Raw genomic sequence first — 21759 nt, forward strand, 5'->3', positions numbered from 1 at the left:
TGACACGAATCTAATAACCAACCTCGAAATGTTTTTTTTTGTTTCTTTTAAAAATAGAGTGACGTGGTTAAATACATATTACATTTCTATAAGGCCGTCTTAGGCAGGACTTCATGTCAAGGTAATGTGCGTATTTTACGAACGCTTCGATTAATAGTTGAAATGAGATTTGGTTGTGGTTGGTATACTCAGCAATATTCCAGCTATATGATGGCGGTCTGTAAATAATTAAGCCTGGACCAGACATTCGAGTGATTGATATCATGAGCATCGATCCACGCAATTCGGATGATGACATGCTTTAACCTAGTCAGCGAGCCCGATCCCGTTAGTCGCCTCTTACAAGAATAGGTTGCTGAAAACCTATTCTACCCCGATCAGTTAAAATGAGAGAATAGAGGAAAGTCTGGACTTATGATGATTTTATAGTGCTAGCCAATTAGATATCATCCTGAGGATTTTAACCTGAACACCTCATTCATACACAGTATACTGACTCCAAGCCAAGCCAACCAGCCCCTTAATGCCAAGCCAAGGTAACAGCAAGTACCATCTTTAAACATCTTTTGGTATGATGCGGCTGGGGATCGAACCCCCGACCCTCTGCTCTCTGGGCAGATGCTCTTCCAGTGAACCACAGAGACAGTCCCATGACTAGAGTGTGGATGATGATGTGAGCAACAATCCACAGATAAAGCCGAGATAAAGATACTGACTCGATCCTGGTGGTCAACCATCCAAGCAGAGTTTATACATGGAATCCGCCCAACCCATAATAGTCTGTTTATACCACAAACATGTGCAATGATACACAATCAGCTTGGTCATATACAGCCTTCAAAACACACCAGCTGGAGACAACTAAATTGTGCCGAGGACAAATTAAAACTTCAATGAAGGTTTGTTGGTTGTTGAACGCTGCACTCAGCAATATTCCTGCCATATAACAGCGGTTTGTAAATAATCATGTCTGGAACAGACAGTCCAGTGATTGATACCATGAGCACGATTCCACGCAATTAGGATACGATGATGTGCATCAACCAAGTCAGCGATCAATGGTTGGCTGGTTGGTTGGTTGGTTGTTTAACGCTGCACTCAGCAATATTCCAGCTATATGACGGCGGTCTGTAAATAATCGAGTGTGGACCAGACAGTCAAGTGATAAATATCATGAGCATCGATCCACACAATTGGGATCAATGACATGCATCAACCAAGTCAGCGAGCCTGACCACCTGATCCTGTTAGTCGCCTTATACGACAAGCATAGTCACCTTTTACGGCAAGAATGGGTTGCTGAAGACCTATTCTATCCCGGAATCTTCACGGGTCTGGCGATCAATATGGAGGTAGTCTTCACTGAAAAGGATGCATTTCAGGGCTAAAGTGTTCCAGCCATGGCACCTTCATTCATTCACCCATGTGGGGAATCAAACCTGGGCCTTCAGCATTATTGGCGAGCACGACCACAAGGCTACCCTATTGCCCAAATGATGATGAGAGCTCTATAAGGACATAAAGAACAAACAACAGAAAACAAGTTGTATGTATACATGACATTCACTTTCTGGTAATGAGAACATACAGGGAATGACTTCCTCGGACTGTCCCCCAGCTAGCCAGCCAGCTCTCGGGCCGGCAGAATCATGCTGACATGTACACAAATTTGTATGGCTGCTAGACGCCTTGCTTTCAAATACATACACCATGTGACAACCATTGTTCAATGTTCTCTGGATAACTGAAGTAGTAGGAGTTGTAGAGTTTGGAATCAATGTGAACTTGGACGACAAAGAGGGCTATATAAAAACTGTAGTGGTCAGAAGGCGTGTCTCTTCTTAAAGATAAAAAAAGGTATATGCTCATAAAAGTGAATTTTTAATTCAAAACAAACTTCCGAAAGTTGATTTTAAAAATAATATTGTTAAAAGTAAAATTAAGAAAAAAAAGAAACTATTAAACATTGACAGAGAATTAATGAATTTCTTACCGAGCTTTGTTATGTATACTGTCCGGTTTAATTATGCAGTTATGTACATTTGTAAACACGACAATATGCAAACTTCGGAGTCAAAGACACTCAGAATCACTAAAAAATCACATTGATGAGCCAAGTAAATTTCAAATGAGATTTCTATTATTCTATTGTTGTTAGAAACAATATTATGCTTTGATTGGGAATGGGCACATGATGTAATATATTTTGAAATTGACAATCATAAAATACAAATAAAATCCTTATGTGACTACATTTACAACATGGCATTGAGTGGCATTGCATGTTTCACAACAGAAATAAAAAACATATCCATCATAAAATCTGACATAAAATATATAACTCATTGACAACAGGAAATCAAGATCTATCAACAATCATCACTAATCAAGATGAATTTATTGCAAGGTATAAAACATTAGCTTGTAAAACACCTGTGCCTTTTTCACACAGGTAAACATCTCCTGATACAATGGAATCTGCTGTGCCTGATCTGAGGAAAGTCATAGTTGTTTGAATGGATAGTTAGAGAGTTGTGTAATTTTAATAGAGTTGTTAATTGTAGTACTTCACACTAAAAAAGAGACCATTGCTGGTACACATGCATTAATATGCAATGAAGTTGCATTCCATAAATGTTGCTTACATGCCTTTCGTGAAGAAATAAATTCTTGCTGTGATGAAATTTTACATTTTAAAGTTATACTCTTGGATTTGGAACGACTACATTATCAAGAACTTAAACCTAAAGAAGCTGTAAGAGCAAAGCTACAAGTACATGTGGTACATGATGCTTGCAGTGAGAGAGACATAAAACACCCAGACTTTCACAGGCAGAGATTATACACAGGAACCTTAAAAGGCTAAAATCGAAAATCTTGTTTCTAAGGATGTGTCAAATCTGGGAGGCAGCACACGTATTGAAATGACAAAAAACTTATCTAAAACATACTTTGCTCCCTTTACGAAAAGTCTTTGAAGCAACTGTTCTTCTGTCTCCATCAAAGGACACTATGTCTACGGACAGGTCTACATGCAGAGACGGGGGGCTGGGGATATATTAGCAGCTAGCAAATATAATAAAACACTGGCACTATCTGGACGCAAGTCTGACGTTTACCTGAGAAATTGTAAAGCTCTTTTACAGTCATATATATTACATGATGTTTTCCACCAAGCTAGTTCCACCTTTCTTACTGCATGTCACATCATGTGTACATGTGTAAGACACATGATTGCATTACCAATATAGCGTTGCAAATATCTCGCAGACACTCTCATGCATGGGGCCTAGTTCAAGCATACATCACATTGTTATCTTTCTACCTGAAGTAGCCATTTCAGTGAGGTCATTCAACCTTGGTTGTTCAAAAATGTTTCAGAAATAAATGTGGAACTGATACAAACAATTATGAATTTCATAAATGTATCCGACTTGCTGAAGAACAATTACAATTTATGGATGTCAACTTCTTTATTATGAGGAATACAATGTTTCGGAGTATACACTTACTCCTTCATCACCTATCTGTTTCACATATAAATGCCAATCAAAGACTTTGATTAATTCTTGGGCTGCAGGGAAGCTTCATCATTGAAACTTTTGCTTGTAGCAACTAAATCCCAGGTTTGATTCCTCACATGGGTACAATGTGTGAAGCCCATATCTTGTGTCCCTGCCATGACATTGCTGGAATATTGCTAAAAGTGGCTTAAAACCCTATTCACTCACTCACTATCACTCCTCTTCATAGATTAAATGTTAAATATACTGTGTGAAAGTGTGTTCAATTAGAGGTGATATTTATGCATTAGTTATCCAAACAATAACGTCCCATGTGGTGCCTGTATACAATGGGCTCCAGCTTCAACTGGCTTGGTCACACGTCTCCCATGTTTATCTCAGGCAACATTTTTCTTCTTCACGTTCACCAATAAAATCAAACAACCATATAAAACTTTGTAAATTATTTGGACCAACACAACTTAGAACTTTCAGACAATAATGATCATACTCATTTCAAGTAAAGCAAATAAAAGAACAATATATATAATATACATGTCTAGCAGCCATACACTTAGAAGTTTTAGAAGCAGATGATTCAACAAGCCAATCAATTCCAAGGTAACAAAACATCAGCCAATCACATCCAAGGACACACTTTGATCAGCCAAACAGTTCAAAGGAACAATTAAATAACCAATCAGATTGGCATACACAGATTCAAACTTCTCTGGATCAGTCGATCAGCATAGTGACCAAGTGTATAAATCAGCATTGTAAACAACAAAGTCCTCACTAAGTCTTTCCATCATATACTGTGCAGACAGTGATACAGTCTAGCAATATCAATAATGAACATATATATAGTTTCAGCCCTTTCTAGCACATTACCATCATTAATTTCGTCAAATTCAACAATTCCAATAGTACAATATTTCATCCAATACTGGTCATCTTTGGTAGATCGGTACTCATTCGCAAAACACAACTGATTAAAAGTGCACAAAATACAGTGCTGGGTTTTCCCTGCAATGTTTCTTCATATTTAAACATTTACAAAATATAAATCATCGCTAGTCCGAGCTCCCCCGGAACAGCACAGCAGAGAACACAACTTACAATGCACTTGTGGCTGAAAATATACTGCAACCGGTAAATAATTTGTCTGCTATCTTTCATGATCAACAAACTTCAACTTTAATAGTGTGCCATTAAAAATTAACAGTAACCATGGTAACAGATACATGTTTGGCACCCGTAACAATATAGGAGGCAACAGTGAGACCCTAGAGAAACAAGGAACTGGGGACAAGATCTCTGTTGTCATAACAACAGATGGATTTAGGCCCCCTTGTGGAGAAACAGCAAGCACTCTATCACAACTATCAGACTGAACGACTACCTCTCAGGTCTCATGTTATGATGGTGCATGAGATTTAGCCAGGTTTACCAGCGTTTTTTTGTTGTTCTGTGATGTCAGGATTCACCTTTATTTCTCCTTAGGCCAGAAAATTCAATAAAACTTGGTCTACGAATCTGCCAACTCGAAAAAATCTAAAATTGAAAAATAAAATAAAATAAAGCAGCGGGTATTTTTCATTCTGTTGACCAGAACTAGTAAAATGCTCAAAAAACCCAACTTTTTTACTGTTGCTATCAATATGCATAAATTATTTAAAACACTTTTCCTGCCCCCCATTTTTTTAACATTTTGAGGAAATCAAAACAAAGTATTTCAAATTGGATTTTTTTATAATACATTTTTTTCAACTTGCCAACCAGAATTTTGATTATCAAAATCTTTATGTGCTTATCATCTTGATAAATCAATCATCAGTGGTTCAGTCCAATAATCACGAGAAAGATTTGCCTCACATGGGAGTAAATTCTACATTTCATACGCTACAGTTAATCATTATTTTATCAAACAGCTAATCAAAATCATAACCACAAACACATTAAAAATACAAATATCATTTCCAAGGTTAAAATCAACAGCTTTTCCCCAAAAACATTCTATTATCATTCCTATAGGTTCATATTGTGCCAGCACAACGCCTTAAATGTCATATATGAATATATAAAAAGCCCTTTTGCTTACTTGCTCTGCCTGATTGACTAACTTGAGGAAGGAAAGAGTTAAAGATCCACAGCACAAAATCTTGAATGAAAGTCAGTATTGGGATAACAGTTGAAATTCCTCAACATTCGCCAAAATAATGTGATAACAATTGGGCAAACAAACAATTTTTTACTTTTTCTATTTTACCCAAAGGATTAATGTGGGGCAGACTGCCTCAGAATAGTGGGTAAGAATCCCTTCCCTGCAATATGGCTGTCACGATGGCCAAGAGGACACCCAAAATGTGACAAGAATGTCTGCACAAGACTTCACAGTCGCTGTTGTTTGGGTTTGGCTTGAGTGAAATTGCAAGGAACACTACTCTAGTGGTGCCACGAGGTATTACATAGCAGCGAAATAAGCCAAACAAACTCAAGAGTTCAGAAAAGAAGTTAATTCTATGAAATCCAATATGGCTGCTGTAGTTGCCATATGGGCCAGCATCAATTTACAATCTAAAGAGAAGTCGCCATATTTCTGCAAATTTTAGCTCAATAGCCGCTCAAGTGAAGTTAAACCTTACGAAAACTCATGTGACAATGGATGACTTATCATGACACAAATTCACATGACCCCTTAGGCCAGGTGAGCTAACAAGCAGTAGAATAGTGTCTGGTATAAACGTATTTGATATGCAGAGTTAAATCTCAGCAGAGAATATTGAAACATGCCATGTTTATGTGCGTTGACGCTGACATCAATCTCACAGTTTAAGGTCACATGGTAATAAACAAATGAGGCTACTCAGCAATATATTGCAGTTTAAGATATATTTAAATATCTAAATGAATAGATTTAATATATAAAAATTCCCTGCACTGTCACGCCGGCCACATATACAGGAGATCTTGTCAACACTCTGACAGTATAGAAGAGCTGGCCATGCTCTACCAACAAGAGCCACATTACAAAAGCAATTTCATATAGAATCAGTAACATCAGCACACATTCACACCAAATATAGCATCCAGATGACAGGATATGTTGAACTTGCTTCTCCTAGGCAGTCGACAATTTATCATTGTGAGAGAAACCCACTGAAGAGAAATTCTAATACAATCTCAATACAATCAGATCTTAGTGTTTGCTACCACCAAACAAGGATCTGCAGACATCCCACTAAGGGTCACATCAGAATGACCTTTCACCCGACCAATCAGAACATCGCTTACCAGACAGGGAAAGTGAGTCAGAATTTTTTTTTTTTTATCATGCAACCTCAAAAAGATTATCACGGGGTATTCCGAACATCAATATCATCATCTGTCTCTCGTTTCAGTGGAATAAACATTTCGAATGAAAGAGTACAGCCATACTATCTCGGCCATCTAGTAGACATTTCAGAATTGTCTTTTATTCAGTTTTCAAATTTTGAATTGAGAACTTTAGACATGGAGTGAGCTGCTTTCTGATTGGCTAATGTCATTTAATTGTCGGTTTTTGTTGGTATTTGAAAGGTAATTCTGACACGACCTGTAATGGATGTCCTCGGGTCTTTGTGTAGCAGAAGTGGGCACTAAGATCTGATTATAATGCGATTCAATTCTAATATGAAGACAAAATGACTCTTGTATCAATTAACAAATTAACAGCTCATAATGTAAACTTAACATCCTTGTTTCCAGCTGCAGCTTTCAGAGTCTCTGATTTCTCAAAGTCTATCTGAGCATAAGAAAGAGGTGGCTCCCCCTTATCGTCAGCAGCAGAACAATGGCGACTTTTTGTCCGTGGTGAGCGCAAGTTACTGTCACTGTCACCCACGGCCTCGGAAGATCCAAGATCTAGAGAGGCGTAATTCAGCACCTTTTCACTGCTGGCTGCCAATTGCTGTGACGAGGACAGTGTGTTGCCAGACGAGTTTTGTTGTGACGACAGTGTGTTGCTAGATGAGTGTTGTTGTGACGACAGCGTGTTGCTAGGGAACGTCATCTGCTCATACGCACTGAGATCACTGATGCTGTGCCGGCTACGAGGATTTGGGTCAACACTGAGTGTGGCCCCGGTAGCAGCCGGTTTGGACTGGGTCTCATCCAAGGTCAGCATGGCCGGTGTGCTCCCTGGGCGGGTCAAGGTCTTGGCATTTGGTTCTTCCAGAAACTGACCATCCTTGACCTTGAGTTCACCTTCACCTCCTGACATGCCAGCAGTCTTAGCAGGTGCTGGGGAAGCAGTAACAGCACTTCCTGAAAAATGCTTGGCTCTCGTCCCTTCAAATTCCTTCCTGTTTCCTGATGGGGACTTCACAGTCTCTACTCTGGACTGAGGCTTTGGTATTTCTCTGACTCCACTAGGTGCAATACCCCTGTACATTTCTCCTGTATTCTGTTGAGTCAGTTTGTCAGTATTAGATAATGGAGGATCCACGGATGTGCCCTCATGACATGCCATTGTTCTCTGAGAAATTTGTAAGTTACAATATGCGCTACTGGCAGACTGTGGGATTATATTGGAACACTTCTTCCGAGTAGCTGCAGCATCACCAACACAACCTGAGGCTTTCTTCTTCCCCTCATCCCGAACAAATGTACCTGTGTGTCTCACAGGAGCACTAACCATGTAGTCACTGGCATCCCCCGTCCCCGAGGTGGGGGGTGCACAACTTTTTAAAGGAGAACTGAGTACATAGTCACCCTGATTGTCTCCCACTTTAGGTATGCTAGGGGTGCTCCCTATTGGGGAACTCAACACATAGTCACTTTCTTGTGCTTTCGCAGATTTGGATGAAGCAAGACCACTTTGAGATGTTGTTACCCGTGAATCTCCTGAGGCAGATTTTGGTGGCTCTTTTTCAGATTTTGTCCCAGAAGAAAAGAATGATTTCACTGGTTGGGGTTTAGACAACCCTGATCCAGAGCTTACATTCCCTGGTTCGAAGCCTACATACTCAGATTCAGCACGTAATGGCTCACTTCTGGATCTGTCTGTCTTCAAGCCTGAAGGAGCTCCTTTCGCAGCATGTCCTGCTGGAGCAAACTCTACGTACTCATCACCAGTGGCAGCAGCAGAAGAGTCTCTCTTCGTCACATGGGACGACTGTATCACCTTGGAAACATGAACATCTCTAGTTTCATCAATGTGAGACTTCCTCTTCGAAGAAGATACCCCACTTTTACGTCGGTGATCTCTACTTTTGCTTTTCTCTTGGCTTCCAGACTGCCTTGACTTCTTCTTCAGCGAGTCTGTACTTCCACTTCCATGTCTCAATGTCACTGGCTGATGACCCTCGTCAGCTGCATGCCCACCACCCTTCACACTCGGTTCATACATAACATAGGAATCGGAGGTTTCATTTGTCTGTTTCACTTTGTCCGAGCCTTTGAAATCTGATCGACACTGACTTTGAACAGAACCTGAATGCCGAGCATGATGACCTTGACCTTGATCTTGAAGGTCTATATTGATATAGGCAGACCCTGATGAAGATGAAGAGGTCATTTCAGAAGGTTCCACATTGATGTAAGTGTCTTCTAAATGCCCCTGGACATGAAGCTTCTCTGAGCTCTGGGACTTACTAGTGTTACCTGAGTCATGAGAGGACTTGCTCCGACTTGGGGAGGTTGTGCGACTACCTAGGGTCATGTCCATGTATCCGTTCTCCCGCCCTCGATTCGGAGGCTGAGGGGAGGGAGTCTTACGCTTCTCCACTGACATGTCAATGTAGTCCGTGTTTAACAAGTGTGTCTTTGTTCTCAGTTCCTCTGACAACTTCCTCAATGACTCATTAGAAGATACCCTAAGTGAATCTCGCGAGCTACGATGACTCAATGAATCTATGGATGATTTATGTAGCAGCTCTTGAGATGTAGTTCTCACAGATTCATAAGATCCCAGTCTTGCTCCATGTTTCAGCTTGTATGTCCGAGCACTCTGTCCATAACTAGATGACCGGGGTCGATGACCCTGCATTGCCTGCATGGGGGACTTGCCGAAGCTGGATGCTCGGGGGCGGTAGCCATGACTGTCACTGGCTGTGCGAGGTCGGTGGAAGTCCAGCTCCATGAAGGAATCAGAATCATCAGATCTGTAAGATGACTCCGATTTATATGACATACTGAGAGGGCTGGCACTAGGAGTAGGAGACTCCACGTTTAGACTTCGACCTCGGTGAGTGATGAGGTGAGGTGCACTACAACTTCGACCATCATTATCCAAGATTCCGCGCTTGATTGGAACAGGGTCATGCACATTTGGGATCCTGGCAGTGGGCTTGGTAGGCGGTCTGCTGCCCAGAGAATATGTTCTCTTAGGGAACTCACTGGCATCATCCGACAACATATACACGGCCGGCTCGGGGCGCAGGTGGCTACTGTCTATGGGACTCTGTCCACTGTTCGGGGTCATGGGGAGGTAGCCTTCATTACCTGTCATCAAAGGAACATGATGTTAAACAAAATAATTCATTCTTCTAGATTTCATGATGGGGTGTATGACTCAAACACAATTGTTATTGAAAACAGAGAAAACAAACAACTGTGAAACGTTCAAATTCCAAAGAAACCTTAAACCCTGCTTATTATCTATGGTAACAATAGGAACAGATAATGCCCAAATCAAAACTGTATAAACTAAGAAGAAAACTTGTAATAATTCATGTAAAATGGTTGTATTTTTCAGATTAAATCAATTCAACAATATCATATAATTTCAGTTTACTAACAGCTTCTGAGAGAGGAATGTCTGACTTACTGCCACCCTCTCTGACTGTGGGGAGATGGGAGCTGTGACTCATGTCCATGTAGCCGGCGCCGCCCCCCACGCCAGCCCCAACCCCACTGCTAGTTGTGGTAGGCACCCCGGACTTGATGGGGATAGGTTCTGATACGGTCCTCCCTGGCCCCATCGTCATGTAGGCGTCAATCTCGGCACTGGCTGTGCTTACATCATGAGGAGCTGAAAGAGGAATTCAGCTCAGTGTGAGGTAGTGAGTGTGTGAGTTGTGTCAAATGCTGCTTCAACTAATAATTCAGTTACATTGTGGTGAGTCAGCTTATGTGGGAGGAAAGCCAAGGCTGATGCAGGTCTTAGATGTTTACCTCACTTTCGAATTAGAAATCAGTGATTCCAACATGTGTCAAGCTCCTTCCCACTGCGACACCTTCGTTACACTCCCGTTAAAACCCTGCAACCAGGGTGGATGTTGCCATTACAAGAATCTTGAAATTTGCCCTTTAACCCCAGATGTAGTGACATTTATATTTTTGTGTATTTTGGGGGGAATTTTGAAAAGAACTACAATTGACTTATTATTTACGGACGAATTTACATTTAGTTTGTTTAATCAGATTGGTTGGAGATTCCAGACAACAGAAAAGCACCCAACTTTCTCCTTTCATTCTTATATACAGATAGTTGAATGAAATAGAAATTAAAAATTGACAACAAAGAAAATAACTTAGTATTCCGCATCATGACAGACGTAACTTGTTTGTAAACAAAATGGTTATTTGGTTGTGGGTTCAGCTCTATGCATGGTTGTGGCCGCCTGTCACAGTGGGGAGCTTTGACTGGTGACTGTGACTGGTGAGAGCTACGTGAAAGGACTATCGCTGTAAGGAGCTTGACATGTAGTGTCCAAAGTAAGACAACACTCCTTGTGAACAGTGGTGTTCTAGACAGCTCGGCCATCCCCCAAGTATAACATCCACTTCAGAGGTAAGAAAATACTTTGGAAAAGTCCTTCTTACAACAGAACAATTCTACCCATCTCTAAGAATCTATTATTACCCATAGGGTAAGAGATAACCAAGTTCATAAAAATCTTATCACCAGTGCAAATATCACTTCACCCGGGCACCATTGTATTGTTAACGACATCCAGACGCCATTGTTGACGTCATTCATATCTTATTGTTGGAATGACGTCACAAAAGAAAATCCATGGCTGATTGTTGTTGTCATTCGACAATTGTGCTTTTCTATGATGGTGGTCGTGATCTGAGCATTTTTCTAAAGGAGGTCTCAACAAAAAATAATGGGTAATAAAGAAATTATTACAGTCTTGTGTCTCATACTGATTTTAGGAAACTTGTGAATTCATGTATTACCCTCGCTATCGTTGAGGAAACAAGGATTCTGACACTCATTTTAAAATTCAGTATGACACACATGCATGTATAATAATCTCTATCTATTCTTCGAGGACAAAGTGAATTGATGTATATGATTCAGCAACAGAAATACTGGTGTCTTAGATTACATGCACATGACGCATAGGGACTGGTAGGTGGGTAGTTTTTTTATATTTTTAACATATTGAAGTTTGTATTAGTTTTCTTGACAACTAGAGCTGTGACGAAGAAGTGGAGACTTTAACAAGTAATAGTTTCACGTGTCATGATTATTGATCAAGACACTGGAAACACAAGTACTGGTATTTCTTTTGGCCTCATATAAATTGAATCCTATGTCCACATAGAGTGACACACCTCTACATCAAACTGAAAAATTAAGTCTTTGAGTCTATTCAAATTTCTCACATGCTATTTTCCACAGCACTAATCCTAACCATGCTACAATCCTACAGCCTCAGTTGATGGCACTAAGGAATCCGCATTGTGACATCTCCACGGCCTACCTGAATGGGTGGAGCCAAGGTTCATGGCGACATACCCTCCCCCACTAGTGGCTGTGGGAGGAGTGGTGTTTCCGGGACGCATGTCCATATATGGGCTTGCCTGGCCAGCATCTTCCTCCAGAGGAGTTTTCACTGAAACATGGAAGTTAAGTGAGTTTGGTTTTACACTGCTTCCAGCAAAGGACTTCACACATTGTACCCATGCGGGGAACCGATCATCAACATTGTGGAACAAACGCCTTAACCATTAGGCTGCCCCACTGTCTCCTTTAACATGGCAGAACATGTAAATAGTACCTACTGAACTCTTGGATAATAATTGGCAGAAAAAATATAAGAGTGAGTGACAGAGTAAAGTTTTACGCTGCTTTTAGCAATATTTCAGCAAAATCACAGCGGGGGGCACCAGAAATGGGCTTCCTACATTGTGTACCCTTGAGAAAAATTAAAAGACATCTCATGTTCATAATAACATTGAATCCCCCCCATTGGATCCTGTCATGATGTTATGATGTCTGGCTAGAACAAAGGGACATCGAGAATGGGCATTAGATAGAGAGGACGTGCCAAATGGCTCATGTGTGTCATTGTAGCTGGATCGATTCTCATGCTATCAACCACTGGTTTGTTTAGGCAAAGTATTTACAGGCTGCTGTGACATAGCTGAACATTTGCCTCATCGTGGCATAAAGCATTCACTAACTAACAGGCACTAAACAGCCAGCATGTCTAACGATGGAACACTTACCTTCACCAGGTCATACAACAGTAAAACAGGCAATAAACAGCCAGCATGTCTACCGATGCAACACTTACCTTCACCAGGTCATACAACAGTAAAACAGGCAATAAACAGCCAGCATGTCTACCGATGCAACACTTACCTTCACCAGGTCATACAACAGTAAAACAGGCAATAAACAGCCAGCATGTCTACCGATGGAACACTTACCTTCACCAAGTCATACAACAGTAAAACAGGCACTAAACAGCCAGAATGTCTACCGATGAAACACTTACCTTCACCAGGTCATACAACAGTAAAACAGGCCCTAAACAGCCAGCATGTCTACCGATGGAACACTTACCTTCACCAGGTCCAACAACAGTAAAACAGGCACTAAACAGCCAGCATGTCTACCGATGCAACACTTACCTTCACCAGGTCCAACAACAGTAAAACAGGCACTAAACAGCCAGCATGTATAACGATGGAACACTTACCTTCACCAGGTCATACAACAGTAAAACAGGCACTAAACACCTACCTTCAGCAGGGGAGGAGGAGATGGACGTGAAGTCATGAGAACTAAAGTCCTGTTCGAAGTAGCTGTCATCCTCCTCATCAATCACTTGGGGTGAATGTTCTGACATTGTCCCTGCATACGATGGAGGTCTGGGAACAGAAGGATGTTGAACATTAGCACATGACTAATGAGTAGCTTCAGAAGCACCAGAAGCAATTAGTAGCAGAAAGGCTCGAAATGTGGTTGGGATAGACACAGCCCCAAGACCACAAGTCAAAGACAAGTGACTTTCCCCCAGAATCTAGTCATGTTAAAATATAAAAAATTGCAAATGATTCCATGGCATTTCATTGGGTAACTGAGCAAATATTTGTGCATTGATGTGTCCATAAACCAAAAACATATTAGGCCATGCCCACTAACAGTCTACTGTTTCCTGAATGGCTAATAACAGAATGGGTGGGGCTTGTTTTACAGGAGAAAAGGTGTCCTCACAAGAATTCCATTGGACTGAGATCCTCTGCTCCGGCCAGCATACTGGAACGGGATGCCCGGGACTCCGCGCTGTCGGACCGGAACCGATGAGGGCCCAGGTGCATGTCTAGGTGCCTGGAAAAAAAATATTAGTAAAATATAAGTTTGTTTCTTTTACATTTTGATACTTATCCTGCATTACTGGATTAGATAAAAAAAATTAGCTGTTCTCAAAAATAGAGTTTTTCTCAATACTATGTATGTGAGTGAGTGAGTGAGTGAGTGAGTGAGTGAGAGAGAGGTTTAACGCTGCTTTTAACAGTATTCCAGTTATAGCATGTCAGCATAATGTGGGAGGAGAGCCAAAAGTGATGCGGGTCTCAAACGTTTACCATTTCGGTGAAAACTACGAGCATGGGTATGGTGCTGACAAACCTAGAAACATAATAGGCCGAACAATGATTCGAACCCACAGTCATAGGAATCGCAGCGCCTTAGATGACTGGGCCACCCGTGTCACATTTATGATACAGACGAATACATTTTGACCATAATGCTCATGACCATTAGAGGCAAAGAATTGATTTTCAGAAGTGAACATATCCAACACAGAGCAATATTGTACAGTATTTCATGGAGATACCATGTTGGATTGCTATTCTAATCTTATTCACAAATCAGAATTGAGTGTTCTCCAAATTGTACACTTGTTTTCAAGTCTTGACCAGACAATCCAGCGATTGATATTGTGATCAACGATCCACACATTTGGGGTACGATGACATGCAATCAGCCTAGTCAGTGAGTGTGACCACCCAATCAACATGGTCCCCTCTTACGACCAGCATTAGTTGCAGGGGACTGATTCTACCCTGGAATTCCCCCCTGGGGTTAAGACTATTACATACCAGGCTAAACTGTAACTGAAGACATGAGATGTTCAAAGAATATTTTAACAAATCAGGCAACTTGTCACATATATAGTCGATGTCATAAAATGCTCACATAAAGCATATGATAACTGTCAGAAACGTTATTACCATAGCTGAAGTAGGAAAACATTTAATTTTTCAGAATGAATTTAGATGTTTGAAAACACAAACTCAAAGTTAATTATTCCATGACAAGATCATGAGTGTGAAGAAAAGTATAGAAATATATATAACTGATGATGACAAGAAGCCTGGTTTTACAGTACATCAAAGAGTGCAGATTAACAGACACAGTAGAGCAGGGAGGGTGTAAGTTGGGCTGAGAACTAGACCCAACAAGTAGCAGAAGTCACAGCAGCACATACATTAGTGGACTAGTTCCTGGGGAAATAGTATCTGCTGGCAGTGAGGTTGAGCGATTGGTTGGATAGACTGTTGACACCGGCCGTGGATGGTCATCAATCTGCTTCACTCTCACTCTATGAGGACTGAAATACACAGAGACACAGTTAAAAGACTGAAGTTTTGCAGTTTCTACAGGATGCGAGAAGGTAATTCAAAACAAAATTGGAGAAAAACCTTCTGTGTTTTGAAAACTGAGGTAGGTCACTGTTTATACTTGAAAACATCTTGAATACAATTGAATGAGTTAAGGAGAGGTTTCGAGTGAAATGAAACAATAGTTATCATTGTGTATAATTCTAAGAATACTATCTCTATTACATCACTGCTGTATATCCTGAATCCTGTCAACCTGCATCAATGCTCACGGGGCATGTACGAGATATTGAACTTACTGTGAAGATTGAATTCCACAATGTCATTTCTTTACATATCATTTCTGAATTGAATTTGGGATTCCCTTAAATAGAAAGATCACAAAAAAAAGACTGTAAAGACTATTTTTCTGTTTGTGAAAAAACTACATAGTATAGCTGCAGCATTGTTCAGGTGAACAAACAACACGATAACAAACTTGTGTAAATGAAAATTTGCAATTTGCAATTACGCATCGCTAGACAACCAGGGGTCCAAATAATTGATGAGCGTTATAGACAAACACCCGTTTAACCGAGGTGGATTTGTAAATAACCAACACAATTGTACATCGGCCTAACATATGATAACAAACTTGATCAATAAAAATTTGAAGTTTGAGATAAAATGTCACTAGACGAAACGATTGACTATTTCAATTGTATTCTTGATATGCTGGGCATTTTGTTATATGCCATTGATTAAGATTACCATGTGTATTGTCTCGTAAACTAAGCAATCAGTTGTACGCACATTTTCTCCCAACATACTGGCGATAAAGTTTAAACATATACGATAATACAACAGGAAAAGAATACTGATTGAATGATCACCAAAAATAGTATCTGAACTATTTTACCAGGAATAATGTATTCTGATATTGTGTTATTTTAATTGCAGGTTTTACTATATCTTCAAAATAATTACCATAGCCATAACCATGCTGTTTATGTACCAGACATACTATTTTGATACGTTCCAAGGACCAAGTTAATACCTTGGTTTAACTATGAGAGTTAAAATCTGAAAGGTTGTGTCTGGCTTGCAATTAAAATCAAATTGAAGATGAATTTCATTTTATAATAATTTGTGATCGATATGTACATTTAAGACTAAAATATATACCCAAAAAGTTTTTTTATGTACCCCTCCATACATACGTTTAATATTTTAATGGCATCAAATAATGTAATAATCATTCAAAATCTATCCGTATTCATTCACAAAGCAATGAAACTACGTCTTGTGTAAATTACCTAAAATTTTGTATTATGTTTCTCTCTCGCTGTATACTCTGTAATGTATAATGGGCCTGTGGCCTACAATACATAATGAATAAAGACTATATGTAACAATGAGATGGGCTTATCTACAGTCAGATACGGTAAGTGGTGGCGATTACTTTCACACTATACTTCTAATTCACCTGTCACTTTAGAATTCAATGCTTTTAATGCATGTTTCCATGGTTACTGGTGGTGTGCATGTCAGACTGTGTCTGCTAATGTGTGTGGTCACTGTACTTTGTACATGTGTGTTCTTCCCAAACCCTAATCATACTAAAATGATATATATTGAGAAAACAGAACTGTAAAAATTCTGCAAAATGTGGACTTATCTAGACTAAATCCATGTCTTGCGATGAGTTCAGGAAAGGAGTGCCTTATGAAAAAGAATTTCTTCATAGTTCCATGAAGGACAATCCAGCTATTGATATTGTCAGCAGTATCTACACTGTCAGGGTACAATGACACGCAATCAACCAAGTTAGCAAGTCTGACCACCCGGTTGCCTCTTACCCCCAGCAAAGGTGGCTGGGAAGCGATTCTAACCTGAAATCCCCACAACAATGGACTCTGAGGTGTTCTGAAGAAGATTTGCTACTATATTCACCAATCAGAATTGAGTATTCTTCAAATTGTACATTTGTCCCTACGTGTACTCACTACAGTGGGTTTAAGGGTGACAGTGGGGGTGGTGTGAACTTTCTTACCTCTGTGTGTGACTTTCACTGACTGTGCGAGGTCGGAAGTCCTGGCTGTGTGGTCGGTTGCGGTAAGCTATACTTTCCGACCGCTTCTCAAAGCGACCACTGTCAGACTCGTCAAAACTGCTCATTGCAGTGGCATCCTTCATACAACTGAGAAGAAAATTACGATGGTATCAAAATTTCAGAAATGTTCTTGTCAGGAATCGAGACAATCTTTTCAAAAGGCTTAGCATATTCCAGCACCAAGAAAGGGAACCTATTGTACCTATATGGAGAATCAAACCTGGACCTTTGGTGTGAGGGGTGAGCACATTAACTACCAGACTACCCAACCACCTATCACATGACTTCTCGGAAAATTCTACATGCTCATACTCATAATACAATTTACGAGTTTAGTTCAAATCCAGAATCAAGTGAAAATTACTTTCCTTAGAGTAGTCTTATGACCATGCATATCTAAGGGGGCATTCACATGGCAGAACTAGTTGGTACAACTTGTATGGAATTAGTTGTACAAACTGAAGTTGTATACAATCCTACATTCACACAGCGTCGAGTTGCATACAACTCAGATCTCGCGAGATCTCTAACCAAAAGCTTTTGATTCACTACATTACCACTGGAATGTATGAAAATGTATGCAACAAATTGACGACTGGATCTCTCGAAACAGAAGAAAATGTTAACAGTAAAACTAGAAGTTTGTTCGTTTTCATTTTCAAACGAGTAGGCCTACTGGTAGGTTCCGGGCACAGGGTTCGGTTTCACATTTGATTACTTCGATTGATTTCATTGGACCATTTGTATTAGTGACTTAGACAATTAGTCTAATAATTGTTAATGTTATGATGAATTCAGGGATGTCAGGGATGTATGTATCGAAGCTGAGTGTGAAATATATGTGATGTGATAGGCATTTCTTCATACGTGAAAAGAATCGCGAATTTTAAACACTATCCAACATGGTAGTTCACTGCAGCTCTTGATTTTTTTTGACATTTCAAAAATGAATATAAAGTTATTGGAGGCTTTCTTAAATGATAATTCATGTTTTGAAAAAGAGCACACACCCAATGATTTTGTAATTGAACTTCCCATGTAGCTATCCATTATTCAAATAAATAATTACATTGAGAATGCGGACTCAGTAAAATGTGAAAAGTACGATAATTTCGTTTTTTATACTTTCAGATGTTGCTTTTTGTACTTTTCCTAAAATTGTTGTTAATGGCATTAGATAATAGATACTTTCCTGCCGATTCTAAAACTATAAAGTGTATTTATGTGCTTGATGTATTTTGAGTTTTAGAAACAAATTATGGACTTAAACTCATCAAGGCCTACAGTGTACAGTCACATAGCCTGTCATTTCAAATAACACAGTGAAAGTTTCATCTCGAGAATAAGAGAGATGTCAAAAGTAATAATTTGTTACAGGGTTGATCTATGTACCTACTTTTCATAGGTCCTTTTTAGAGTGGTGCCGAAAAGCAGAAGTTACCAAAGTATATCTGAGTCGTCATTTATGTTTACAAATTGACGTGTAAAAATCACATAGTTTTAATACAAGTTTTGATTGGCTGCGTGCGTACAACTTGTCACATGAAAATAGAGCATGTTCGTATAACTCACGTCCAACCTACATATGTCAAAAGTTGCCTGAACTTGCACGTTCACACGAACAATGAGTTGTATATAATAAATTGTATACAACTAGTTGTACCGTGTTAATGCCCCTTAAGAAGTAAATCTACTGAAGGAAAGTTCTAGCTAGAAGGCATAAAGTTTGCACATACTGCCTGCAATAACTCTAGAATGTTAAGAATGACATTGTTTTCAAATCGGTTCATGCATGGTTGAGTTCCAGCACTTACTTCAGTATAGCTTCATGCATGCTCTGTGCTATCACTGAGTCCTCAACATGCATCCAGAGCTCCCCGGCTCCAGTAGGAGCCCAGCTCCCCACCTCCATACGGAACAGATTGTCATGGTGAGCCAGGGACCTTACTGTGGCCAGCTGAAACAACAGAATACACAGTTGAGTCCTGATGAAGACAGCATCTGCCACAGCCAGGACAATATAACACAAATCAATGCACTGAAACAGAAACAGTTTCACCTTGACTGTACTTAAGGTCAGGATAAGGATTCAAAAAGACAATGGAGGAGCATATCTGTGTTTTTTAAAATACACAAAGATTATTGAGTGAGTTATGTTTTGAGACATCATTCCCGAAAAGATTCAGAATCAAGATTTCACCAAACATTTCACATATCCTAAATGCTTGCTTTTAATCGATTACTGTGATGACCCTCTGTGCTCAATCCTTGAATATGGTTTTACCTGGAAAGACACCTGTGGTTTGTCGGAGTTGATTCTAAAGAGACTGAGGCTCTGCTTGGAGAGACAAAGGCGGAAGTTTCCCCTCAGCGTCTTCCCCGTCCCCAGCCCCTTCTGCTGGATGGTCACCTGCCACACGTGCTCTGCAACCACAAATATCAAAGCTTTAGAATCAGCCTCCTAATGACCTCAGAACATGCACTGACTTACACTGAGCAAATGTGTTTAGGTTCAATGTCTCAGTATTTCAGTCATATCAAACAGAAACATAATCAGGGCGAATCTGGGTTTTGAACCCACAATTCTGGTGTCTGGCACGCCAAGGGATTTATCTAGGATTCCAAACTAAGTGCCATGGCAGACAAATTGGGAAAGATACAATAGTTGTTTTTTTATAGTTATTTTTTACCTAAATTGAGAGGCATTATAATATTGAATTTTAGCATTGCATTCAATGCAAATGTTAAACTAAGAACTATGCCTCTTCCTCTATATTGGTCCTGTTACCAGTGACATCCAAGTCACCTCTACAAATCATAACATTAGTCATAACTATAACAGCATGACTTTAGCTGCTGGTCTGATGCCTGAGTCTAGTAAACTCAGCTAATAATAGTCCATATGATAACACTTGTCTCTGCTAAAATTATGACAGGTGCCAAGCTTTGGGCACAGACTGGAAATAATAAAATCTACAGAAAATGACACTTATGGCCAAGATCAAGGCAGGTTATGCAAAAGACACACTATTCAAATTAGAACTGAATTTTCTGAGAAAAAATACACATTTCAGAGGTTTATGTAGTCCTGCTCAGAAACTGATATTTGGCTCCAAGTGAGCAGCAAATGTCATTTAAAATTCCCAAATTGGAATTTACAATTTCCCAATTCATATGTTAATATATAACAAGTGTGTAAAAGATTTATGTCTTTGTAGAGATTACCTGTATTTCACTGATATCGGGACCATAAATAGGAAGAGGTTTGAATACTTAGTTTTATACTATTGTATCATAATACAGCATTACATATTGGCACTGGTCCTGTAGTCCTTGTCAAACTGCCTAATAGTTTAGGTATCGTAAGGACCAGAAGAAATGTGCCCTTTTCAAGGATTTTGGTATATGTTATCATTATGAGGACTAGTGGTCTAAAACTCTTACTTTCTATTGCTGTAAAGCAATCTCAAAATACAAGGTTAGAATACCTCTGAATTTAATCATTGTTAAGAAAATATGAACATAATAATTATTTTTTCCCAATTTGTCTGCCATGGGAATTTGGTTTGGAATCCTGGATAAATCCCTATATTTGTACACAACATATACTTCAGGATTGTTTTGTTGTTGCCTAAACTATTTTGACAGCCATAAGAATTTCAAAAATACTCTCAACTTTCTGCTATCTACAACTGATTGCATGTTGAGTGCTCATAACGTCAACAGTGCTAATCACACACGACCCCATCAGTGGTGTCAGGTGACATTCCAGAACTGGTCACTGACCTGTGTTTGGCTGCAGATTACACCACTGATCCCAGCAGCCGACACAATGCCATCCTCAGTGCATATACACACTTTGATCAGGAGGGATGTGTTGTGTACAGCCCCAGGGCCATCCATGTTACAAGAGATATAAACATGCTTCGCTGCAGCAGTGGTGTGTTCCATCGGATGACTCAGTGCATGGTTAACACGCTTGACAAAACTCAATGCCTTGAAGTTTTTTATTTAGTTAAGCTTTGTACATGACACATGACTTTGCCAAATGGAAACTGTTAAGTCACAGAGTTCATCAAGCGTGGCCTAACCATGCACTGAGTCATCCGATGGAACTCACCACTGCTGCAGCGAGGCAAGTTTACTTGCTAGTGATCAAGGTTATGGTTAATTCATGTAACATTTGAAGTAATCAAGCTTTCCGTCATGTTCAAGCATGTCAAAGAGGCTCTTGATGTCATCCAAAGTGAATCAAGAATCAAACATGGACCTCCCAACATGGTTTAAGATCGTGCATTTCTTGTCTTTTTTTCTTTT

The 21759-nt window shown here is 39.8% G+C and overlaps 1 protein-coding gene across 2 annotated transcripts in view; it reads right to left on the reverse strand.

Moving 5' to 3' along the window:
* Positions 1-1544: 1544 nt before the first annotated feature.
* LOC139464158 (insulin receptor substrate 1-B-like) overlaps positions 1545-21759 on the reverse strand; it is a 45062-nt gene continuing 24847 nt past the window's right edge. The window contains exons 1-10 of one of the 2 annotated variants that reach the window (XM_071245785.1): positions 21229-21320; positions 19727-19866; positions 19257-19399; positions 17383-17529; positions 15218-15340; positions 13942-14055; positions 13468-13595; positions 12200-12331; positions 10312-10515; positions 1545-9986 (exon numbers count right to left, since the gene is read on the reverse strand). In XM_071245785.1, coding sequence (XP_071101886.1) covers positions 7219-9986; positions 10312-10515; positions 12200-12331; positions 13468-13595; positions 13942-14055; positions 15218-15340; positions 17383-17529; positions 19257-19354 — 3714 coding nt within the window. In that variant the 5' untranslated portion in view covers positions 19355-19399; positions 19727-19866; positions 21229-21320 and the 3' untranslated portion in view covers positions 1545-7218. Of the gene's footprint in view, positions 9987-10311; positions 10516-12199; positions 12332-13467; positions 13596-13941; positions 14056-15217; positions 15341-17382; positions 17530-19256; positions 19400-19726; positions 19867-21228; positions 21321-21759 lie in introns of those variants that run through there. The other variant, XM_071245719.1, reaches the window with a different exon arrangement.

This window comes from Haliotis cracherodii, unplaced genomic scaffold, assembly GCF_022045235.1.
Source record: "Haliotis cracherodii isolate W230 unplaced genomic scaffold, xgHalCrac1.p SCAF_1, whole genome shotgun sequence".
NCBI classification, from domain to species: domain Eukaryota; kingdom Metazoa; phylum Mollusca; class Gastropoda; order Lepetellida; family Haliotidae; genus Haliotis; species Haliotis cracherodii.